Raw genomic sequence first — 11,154 nt, 5'->3', positions numbered from 1 at the left:
CAGTTTAGGTATAATAGGCAACGATATGAATAACATTATATATAGACAATAGACTAAAGCCGTACCCAAAGTCAACCAAATGTTTAGCAAAAATTTTGACCAAAATGTGTGATTATAGTCATTGATTTCGGCAAACAATTTATCCATAGATTTCAATAGTGTTTGAATACGTTTAGTATTATTATTATTATTATTATTACCAGTAATTGATTTGTTTGATTGAAAATTATCTGTTAATTGTTGTAATTGTCTAAAAATTCTCAATAATTTCATTAATAAATACCGACACAATATATATAGATAAATAAATTTATAGAAAAATATATTACAAAAATAATAGACAATAATTGTATATATGATAGCATTGGGTATACCATATAATAGGAAATTAATTATAGATAGTTTTAAATAGTAAGTAATGTTAACAATTAGAAAAGCCATTATTGTTATTATATAAGTATTATTAGTATCAAAACTAATAGATAGCCAACGCATACGATTGATAAGCTTCTGGATCTCCTGGCGATCACCAGTGGTTAGACCAACAGACAGGGGTGTCCGTAAACCGGACATCATTTCAAATATACCCATAAATGTTGGTTCAATACCCCGGATATATGTATAGAAATAGTTTAATACGTTTAGTATTAGAAATATAACAATTAATATTGAAATTATATCAAACATATGTTTCAATTGCCAAAAATAGCCCCAATTGCCTAACAGTGCAAACAATTGCCAATTATTATTATTATCGTTGTTTGTATCGATAAACAAACTGATTAGGCGTTCAATAATAAAAATCAATGAAACAATTGATATAATTATCGGTCGATTAAACCATAGTCTCTTTAGTTGAGGACAACAATCATCGGCGCCGACGGCTACTAATCGATGGTTACTTAAGCCGATTCGGTATAAATGATAGGCCGACCACTTGTATACTAGATTTTCGGGTAATAATTTGTTTGCCGAAAAATTAGACATTTTTTTGTTAATATAATTGAATGTAATGTCAATTTATCTATTATATTATACTAAATATAATATAATGTAAACTATTTGCACCAAACAATAAATGTTTTAATATTTCATTAATTTTATTATTATTATTAATTATATTTAATATAAATGTTTAATAATAATAGTTTGTTTGTTTGTTAAACACTTTGTATTGTATATTAGGTTTAACTAAAAGATTAGGTATAATTGAATTAAATGTAAACTATATATTTACAGTATATTATATATACTGTATATAGCATTAAATGTAAACTATATTTTTACCTAAAAAATATATAAATGTTTTATTATTTCACTAATCTTTATGTTTTTATTATTATTATTATTATTATTATTATTATTATTATTATTATTATTATTATTATTATTATTATTATTATTATTATTATCTATATTTAGCTAATTAATTATTTCTATAAAATAATTAATTTTGTATATATATATAAAGTTATATAAACATATTAAAATATATTTATTAATAAAAAAATAAATAAAGATTATTTAGTATTATTTTCTTTAATTATATTATACTTAATTAATTAATTATGTTTTAGATGTACTTGAAAATTGCTAACTAATATTTATATAAAAAAAATTATTAATTAATTATATATATATATATAATCTATAATTATTAGGATATTATTAATTTAATTAAATAAAGTACATTTATGTACTAAACATTAATATTTCTAATTAAGTTTTACTAAAAAATAAATTAAAAATAGTTTAATATATTAGGACTTATCGATATCGATAGCAATAGTAACCAATTAAATATATATATATATATATATATATATATAACTTTATATATAATAAATAAAAATGCAATTATAGCTAAAATATATAGTTATTATATGTGAAAATTATTTTAAATATTATTTAGATTTTTTTTGTTGTTGTTGTTGATTAAAATTAGTATTTAATATATTAATTGTTAGTAAATATATACCTGTATAAATTTTAATATTTATTTATTTATTTGTAATTAATTTAATGACATAAAATATTATTAAATAAAACAATATTAAATTATAGAAAAATATTATTGTTATTTTTATTAAATAATAGTTTAATTATTATTATATGTTTTAATAAATATGAAATATTTAATAGTTGAATGTTTTTTCAATATAATAGTTTAGGAAATAAAAATAAATATATTATTTTTTTTAAATAAATAAATAATTATAATATTTTATAAGTGATAACAATAACTATTGTATATTTTATTTTATTTTTAAATTACTAAACAATATTAATATATAAAAAATTTATTTGCTATTTTTTTAAAAAAAACCAATTTTATTAATATAATACATAGTAATACATAATTGAAATTTAGATTAAAAAAAAATTATTAATAATAAAATACAACAACAAATAAAAATCTTTTTTAATCAATCAACAAAAAAACATTAAAAATATTTGTCATATATTTATAATAAAAAAAATTATTTAATTAATGGATAATTAATTAATAGTTTATACGATTGATTAATACTATTGATAACCGATGCGGCCGTAAATATAATAAACAAAAAACCTAAAAAACAAAATATAAAACCATATGATATAACAATAGTCGATATCATAGGCATCGATACAAATAATATTAGATATAATATCATAACAATAGATGTACCAAATGTTAGCCAAACATTTAGTAAAAATTTTGACCAATAAGTCTCATTATAATCGGAGATATCGACAAATAATTTGTCCAATGATTTGATAATTAATTTCATACTATATTTAGTAGTAGTAGTAGTATTAGTTGTTTTTTGATTATTACCTACTGTTGGCAAACAAACAAAAAATTTAAAAATAATAGAGAAATTTCCAATGAAAAGTTTCAATAAAAGAAATTTCTATCTATATTGGTTATATCACCATGGTTATATTTTATCAGCTTGTAACATTGTTATTACTAGTAATAATTTAATATTATTATTATTAATTAAAATAATAAAAAAATAATAATAATTTATTTAATTATATTTAACTATGCTATAAATCAAATTATGAATAAATGTTTTTTAAACAAACTGATTATTATTATTAAATAATTATAATTATTTAATATATATATAAGTATTCATATATGTATAATATTATATATATATAGATACTATATATTATATATATTATATCTCATTAATATATTTATTAGTAATATCCAATAAGCTATAGATATGGGGGGATCTCATAGTATATATATATATATAAAATATTAAATAAAAATTTTATAAAACTTTATTTTAAATAGAAATTTTCTAAAAAAAAATGGAAATTTATTAATTTTAGAAACTTTCTATATTTTTGTTTACCTGACATTAATTGACGTAATTGTCTACTAATAGCCGATTGTCTTAATTTTATATATCGACACATTATATAAAAATAAAGGACCTGGTATAACATTAGTTGAAAATAATAATAGCACCATAGGGTAAATATTAGACAATTAGGTAAACCATAGATCAATAGGATATTCAATGGGAAATTATAAACTAAATAACCGCTTAATGATATCAATGCAGTTAATATGGTTACAAAATATGTACTATTTATATGACACATAAGGGATAGCCAACGCATACGTTTGATTAGCTTATGGATCTCCTGGTGGTCGGTTAGACCGACCGATACGGGTGTACGTAAACCCGACATCATTTCAAATACCCGTAAAAATCTGGGTTCAATACCCGACATATAGTTTGCAATATATATAGACTCGGATAACATGATAAACATTGACATCAATACTATACATAAATCTGAATCAGTATTCAGACCCCAAAAGTGTTGCCAACCGCCTAACCGTGCAATCAGTTCCCAGTTATTGTTCAAATCAATTAACAAACTAACCAGTCGTTCAATAGTATAGATCGATGTTATAATTATGATAATTACGGGTCGATTAAACCATAGTCTCTTTGGTTGGTATTGTTGTTGTTGTTGTTGTTGAGGACAATCATCGCCGACGGCTGAGACTAATCGATGGTTACTTAAGCCGATTCGGTATAAATGATAGGCCGACCCGTTGTATACTTGATTTTCAGGTAATAACTTATTAGCCGAAAATTGTGACATTTTTTTTGTTGTTACAATTTATATTATTATTATTATTATTATTATTATTATACTTATTTACAAAAATATTTTTTTTAAAAATATAAGTAACTATGAATACAATTATTTTATTAATTTCTAGATTAATAATAAAATAATAATAATGTATTTTGTTAAATTAATTTTACTATTAAAAAAATAATTTATATGTTTGTAATATACAGTATATTGTTTATAAATACTATAATAACATACAACAAAAAAATTAGTTAACAATTTTCAAGTGTACGAAAATATATGAAAATTAATTTTTTTGTTGGGAATATTTTTTTTATTGAAAATATTATAAAATTAACTTTAAATATATATTAAAAATATTTTCTATTTAATAATTTAATGATATTGACAAAAACAAATATATTATATTCAATAAAAAAAATTTTATGCACCTATGGATATATATATATATATTTATTTATTATTATTTTTTACACTAATTTATTAATAAAATATATATTACAATAATAATGATACGGAAAATAATTAGAAATATACTTTAATAATAGTTATTTATTATAATTTAAATAGTTATATATATATATATGTGTGTGTGTGTGTGTGAATATCATTAAATTTATTTCAAAAATAGCTTACATTAATTATATTATATTATTAATTTATAGCAATATTTGATGTTAACAATAATAATAATAATAATTATTATAAAAATAAGTTAATTATATTAAAAATAACAAAATGACTATTAATAATATAAAAATAGTTTTTAATAATAATTAGTAACTATTAATATATATATATATATTAATATAATGTTAAAAATTAAAATTAATAGTTATGTTTACAATAATTTTAGGAAAATAAAATATAATAATTATTTATTTCTAATAGTAGATAATTTATTATTAAATAAATTTATAATTAAATATTAACTAGCTGAGTTATACTATAATAATAAATTGTAATTTTTTTAAAATGTAATTTTGTTGATATTATTTTTATTTTAATTACTTAATATTTTATATAACAATATAATTAGAAAATAATTTTAAAATAATATAAAAAACGTTTACTCGTTATTATATAATATATAATGCAATAAAAATGCAATAAAACTATAAATATATAATCAGTTGATTTTTTAATTAAATATTTTTTAAAAAATATTTATTATAATAATTAGAAACTATTTATTTCTACTAATTATATATTATACTATTAATTATAGATATATTAATTAATTAATAGAAACAGTTTATTTATAAAAAATAATTTTATTAAAAATTAGTTAAATTATATTAATTTTTTTATTAGATATTTTTTTGAACATTTATTTTGTTTATTGCTAATTGATTTAATCATATTTTAAAAAAAATATAAATTATAATATTCATAGATATATATATATATAACTATTTAATAATTCTATATTTGGTTTTAAAAATATTTTTTTATTTATTTTAAAGGAAATATCATACTATATATAAAGTATATTATAATTTTCTAAAAATAAAAATTGTTATTAATTTTTAATATATATATATTATATATAGATATTTTCAAGGACATCTAAACTATAATTAAATAATTAACGATAAGTTTATAATAATAATAATGATTATTATTATAATCTCTATTTAGTTTTAGTAATTAATATTTTATTATAAAATTATTTTTATTTATAAATATATACAGTATTTGTTGAATTAATTGTTGTATAAAAAATAATTAATTAGTTAAATATAGATAATAAAAATAAGTAAAAATTAATGATATATTAAAACTATTTATTGTTTGCTGGAAATTAATGTAAATGTTTTTTTTTTAAACTATAAGTATAAAAATTATTAGTCAAAAAAATTATATATATTATAGTAAAACATTTTATTTTTTAAGTATTATAACTTATATTTAGCTTAAATAAAACTAGTAGTTTATGATATTATTTTAGTAATAATAGCTAAAAGTAAAAAAATAAAATAAATATCAATTAAAAATAATAGCAAATTATAATTTGTTAATAGTTATACAGTTATATTTGATAATAATTATTAATAATTTTTATTTTTACACTTATTGAATTTTTATTTTTGTTTTATTTTTTTTAAGTAAATTATATAATATAAAACTTTTATTATAACATATTATTAATAGCTTATTAATTGATTATTAATATTATTTTTATTATCATAATAAATAATGCCTAATTTTTCGGCAAACAAGTTATTGCCCGAAATTATGGTATACAAGTGGTCGGCCTATCATTTATACCGAATCGGCTTAAGTAACCATCGATTAGTAGCCGATGTCGCCGATGATTGTTGTCCTCAACAACAGAGACTATGGTTTAATCGACCGATAATTATATTAATTGTTTCCATAGTTTATACTATTGAACGTATAATCTGTTTGTTAAGCAATGATTCAAACAATTGGCTAATGTTTGCACTGTTAGGCAATTGGGGTTATTTTTGGGGTCAAAAACAATTTTCCGATATATTTACTATTTTATTGCTAATATTTATATTGTTATCTGAATTAACATATTTTTTCAAACCAATGGTTTAATATCAAACCGACATTTTTACGGGTATTTGAAATGATGTCCGGTTTGCCGGGTCGGACACCCCTTGCGGTTGGTCTAACCGATCGCCAGGACATCCATAAGCTTATCAAACGTATGAAATATTTGTCAATTATTTGCCATAAAAATAACACATATATACTAACAGTTATGGCATTTTTGATTGTTATAATCGGTTACTATAGAAAACTTTCACTAACTTATTGTATAGTATATGGTATACCAAATGCATTGATATTTTCGTTAATATGCTATTATTTTTGTAATTTAATTTTATATCAATTTATCTATTTTTATATATTATGTTTGTATTTAAAACTAAAATTATTGAAAATTTATAAACAATTTAATCAACAAATTAAATCAAATACAAATCGTTGCAAAACATATACAAATTATTCTAAACGTATTATAGATATTATGAAATCTATGGACAAATTGTTTGTCGAAATCAACGATTATAACCGGACTTATTGGTCAAAATTTTTATTATACATTTGGCTATCGTGTGGTACGGCTATGGCCTATGTTTTAAATATTATTATAATTATGTCGTTACCTATTATACCTAAATATCTAATATTATATGGCTATATGTTTACATTGATTGCATTTTTAATCATTATATTAACTTCGGCATCGATTAACTATTGTATTAATCAATCATATAAATTATTAATTAATTATACATTTAAACTATAATATTTATAATTAATATAATATATATATAAATATATATATATATATATATTGTTAATACTATTTATTACAAAAAATAGCTTTCATTTAATTATATTATATTTAATTTATATCATATATTATTTGCATCATTTAATTTATAGCATTATTTAATGTTAACAACAATAATAATAATGTTAATTATATTATAAATAATAAAAATGTTGATTAATATCATAGAATATAACATAATATAATAATAGTTTTTAATAATAATAATTACTAACTATTAATATATATTAATATAATGTTAAAAAATAAAAATTAATAGTTATGTTTACAATAATTTTAGGAAAATAAAATACTAATTATTTATTTCTAATAATAGAAATTTTATTAATAAATAATTTTATAATTAATTAATTTAATAATAGTTAAGTTATATTATAAAATTTTATAAAATAATATAATATTATAGATATATTTATTAATAGCTAAAAAGTTTATTTAGAAAAATAATTTTATTGAAAATTAAATTCATATTATTTTTTTTTATTAGATTTTTCTTGTTTATTGCTAATTGATTTAATCATATTTTTAATAATTTTTAAATAACATTATAATATTCATATAAAATATATATAAATTTATATTTATAACTATTTTAATAACTCTATATTTGGTTTTTAAATATTTTTAGTTTATTTGAAGGAAATATCATACTATATAAAGTAAATTACAATTATCTAAAAATAAAAATTGCTATAAAATTTTTAAATATATATATAAAAAAATTTTGATATACAATACATAAATTAATTACTATTAATCTAGAAATTAACAAAAAACTAAATATTTTTATTAGTTTAAAAATCATTAAAATAATAATAATAATTAAATTATTATAAAATTATTATAAATACACAATGAATTCAATATTATTACAATTAATATTATTTTGTTTATTAATAATTTTAAACACTATTAATTCAATTAATAGTTTATATAATAATAATAATATTAGTAATAATAATAATAATAATTACTATAAAAAACAATTTAATTATAAAACTACATTAACTAATGAATCGTCAATTATATTGTGGTTAAAATCTAATGATAATAATAATAATAATAATAATTCAATTAATAGTTATAATAATCGCAATAATTATTCTAATAATAAAAAGTTTGAAAAATCAATTATTAGTGATAATACTAATACTAATCATAATAAGACTACTAATAATCAATTGAAACCTATTATCGATGACAATATCAACGGTAAAAACTTGTCCAACAATAGTAAAACCATATTTGCCGACAATAGACGACAATGCGGTATTGCCTACCGTAGCCGTATAGTTGGCGGACAGTTAGCTCAGGGTCCGCGCCAGTACCCGTGGATGGCCGCCCTGTTGATGGCCACCAATCGATCGGTACCGTTTTGTGGCGGTTCACTGATCGATGGCCGACACATACTGACGGCTGCCCATTGTCTGAAAACTGTATCGGCCCGGGATATAGTTGTCCGATTGGGTGCCTATGAGTTTAGTAGCGGCGGCAGCGGCAGTGGTAACAGTACTATTGAACGACACGCCCGGGACTATCGGGTCGATCGGCTGATCATTCACGAGGCATACGATGAACATAACGATCGCAACGATCTGGCATTAGTACGGCTACTACTGGCCGACGGCAATAATCGGTCGGTAAAATTTACGTCAACTATACGACCAATTTGTTTGCCCCATAACCACCAACACTACCATCACCTGATAGGTGATGACTATACTAATAAAACTACCGGTGATTATAATATAGACAATAATAATAAAGTAGTAACAGTTGCCGGCTGGGGTCGGACCAGTTTCGAGGGTCAGGTTAGCTCACAGCTCAGGCATGTCCAGCTACCCGTGTGGCCAACCGATCAGTGTGCCCGTGCATTACCCTCATGGATAGACAACCGTCGGGTGCTGTGTACTGGTTATCCAGGGGGTGGCCACGATGCATGTCAGGGTGATTCAGGGGGTCCATTGATGGTCCGCGGCCGCCGCAACTACCGCTACCCGTACCCTGGGCACACTGGCCACTGGACACTGGTAGGTCTGGTATCGTTTGGCTATAAGTGTGCCGAACCTAACAGTCCCGGTGTTAATACCCGAATCCGAGCCTATATGCCGTGGATTATGAAAAATATTAACTAAATTTAATTAATTAATTGATTAATAAATTTTTTTTTGTTTATATTGTTTGTCTATTGTTATTAAATAAACAAAATAAAATTATTAATATTTTTTTTATTTAAAAAATATGGTTTATATTATAGTTAATGTAGTATTGATTATTACTAATTTTTTAGATATTTATTAATTTATATACTGTAAAACAATTGATGATCTTTATTTTCAAAAAAAAAATAAAATTAAATAAACATATTTTCAAAACAATTTATTTATATAACTTTTTTAATACTTTTTATATCATATAATTAATATTATTAATATATATATATTCAATATTAATACCGTATATTAAGTATTATAAACAATAACTAATTAAATTAAATATAAATAAATATTTTAATTAGAATATTACTATAAAAATATATTATTCATATATACTCTATATATGTTATTTTATTTGTTAATTATAGTTATGTATAATAAAAATACATTAATAAAATAATTAATATTTATTATTTTTAATTTTATATGATTATTCATAAAATTTAATGACAATAAGTAAAACATAATTTTAGATATTGAGATAAAAATATATATATATATAGATTTTGTTAATGTTAAAAATTATTATTTTTAATAAATTTTATATAATTGTATATTTAATTAACAAGATAAAAACTAGCAAAAAAACATGTAAATTATATTTTATAGTTTAAAGTTATTAAAACATTTATATTTTATTATAAACATAATTATCATTTAGAAATATATATATATATATAATTTGACATTTAAATTATTCAAATTATATTAAATTAAGTTTATAAATTATTCAAGTTATTAAAACTTTTATATTTTCATAATAAAACATGATTATTATTTATAATATATATATATATATATAAATTAGTATTTGCATAATTATTGCATAATAAACGAATTAAATTTATTATTAATTTATTAATTAATAGATATATATATATATATATAAAACTTTTACAACCTTTACAAACTTATATACATTATTTTGCCGGGATTTAAAGCTCCGGGAGTTTGAAAATCTATAGACAATTACTACTACTACTAACTGTTAATACTAAACGTATGACAACTACTACTACTACTACTACTACTACTACTACTACTAATACTAAACATATTAGAAATATAATCAAATCAATGGATAAATTGTTTGCCGATATTACTGACCTATAATCACACGTATTGGTCAAAATTTTTAACTAAATATTTGGCTAACATTTGGTACAATAATTGTTATCATATTTTTTTTTAGTATATTATTTAGTATCACAATGGATATGATACCGAAAATTATATTATCATATGGGCTTATTGATGTTAATTATTGAATTTTTATTTTATTATATTTACGGCCGCATCGGTTAACTATAGTTTTAGAAAAATTTAATAAATTATTTTATAATTATATTATATAATAATATCACTATTTATATTATTCATATTATTATTATATTAAAGCATATAATTTATCATTATTTTTCTATTATTTAATTTTTTTGATTTATTTTATAACTAACTATTAAAATAAAGTTTTCTGATTTTTTT

At 19.7% G+C, this 11,154-nt stretch overlaps 1 protein-coding gene across 1 annotated transcript; it reads left to right on the top strand.

The window, feature by feature from the left end:
- Positions 1-8,762: 8,762 nt before the first annotated feature.
- Positions 8,763-9,588, top strand: LOC128954216 (clotting factor G beta subunit-like). Its single transcript, XM_054299790.1, has 2 exons — positions 8,763-9,124; positions 9,206-9,588. The coding sequence occupies exons 1-2, from the start codon at positions 8,788-8,790 to the stop codon at positions 9,586-9,588; spliced, it is 720 nt and encodes a 239-aa protein (XP_054155765.1). The 5' UTR covers positions 8,763-8,787.
- The last annotated feature ends 1,566 nt before the right edge of the window (positions 9,589-11,154 follow it).

Source organism: Oppia nitens, unplaced genomic scaffold, assembly GCF_028296485.1.
Source record: "Oppia nitens isolate AA-2021 unplaced genomic scaffold, nextdenovo-longstitch-racon4-pilon3 scaffold25_pilon_pilon_pilon, whole genome shotgun sequence".
Classification (NCBI taxonomy): Eukaryota; Metazoa; Arthropoda; class Arachnida; order Sarcoptiformes; family Oppiidae; genus Oppia; species Oppia nitens.
The sequence above is the reverse complement of the archived record's forward strand: the minus strand, read 5'-3'. Positions and strand labels throughout refer to the sequence as shown.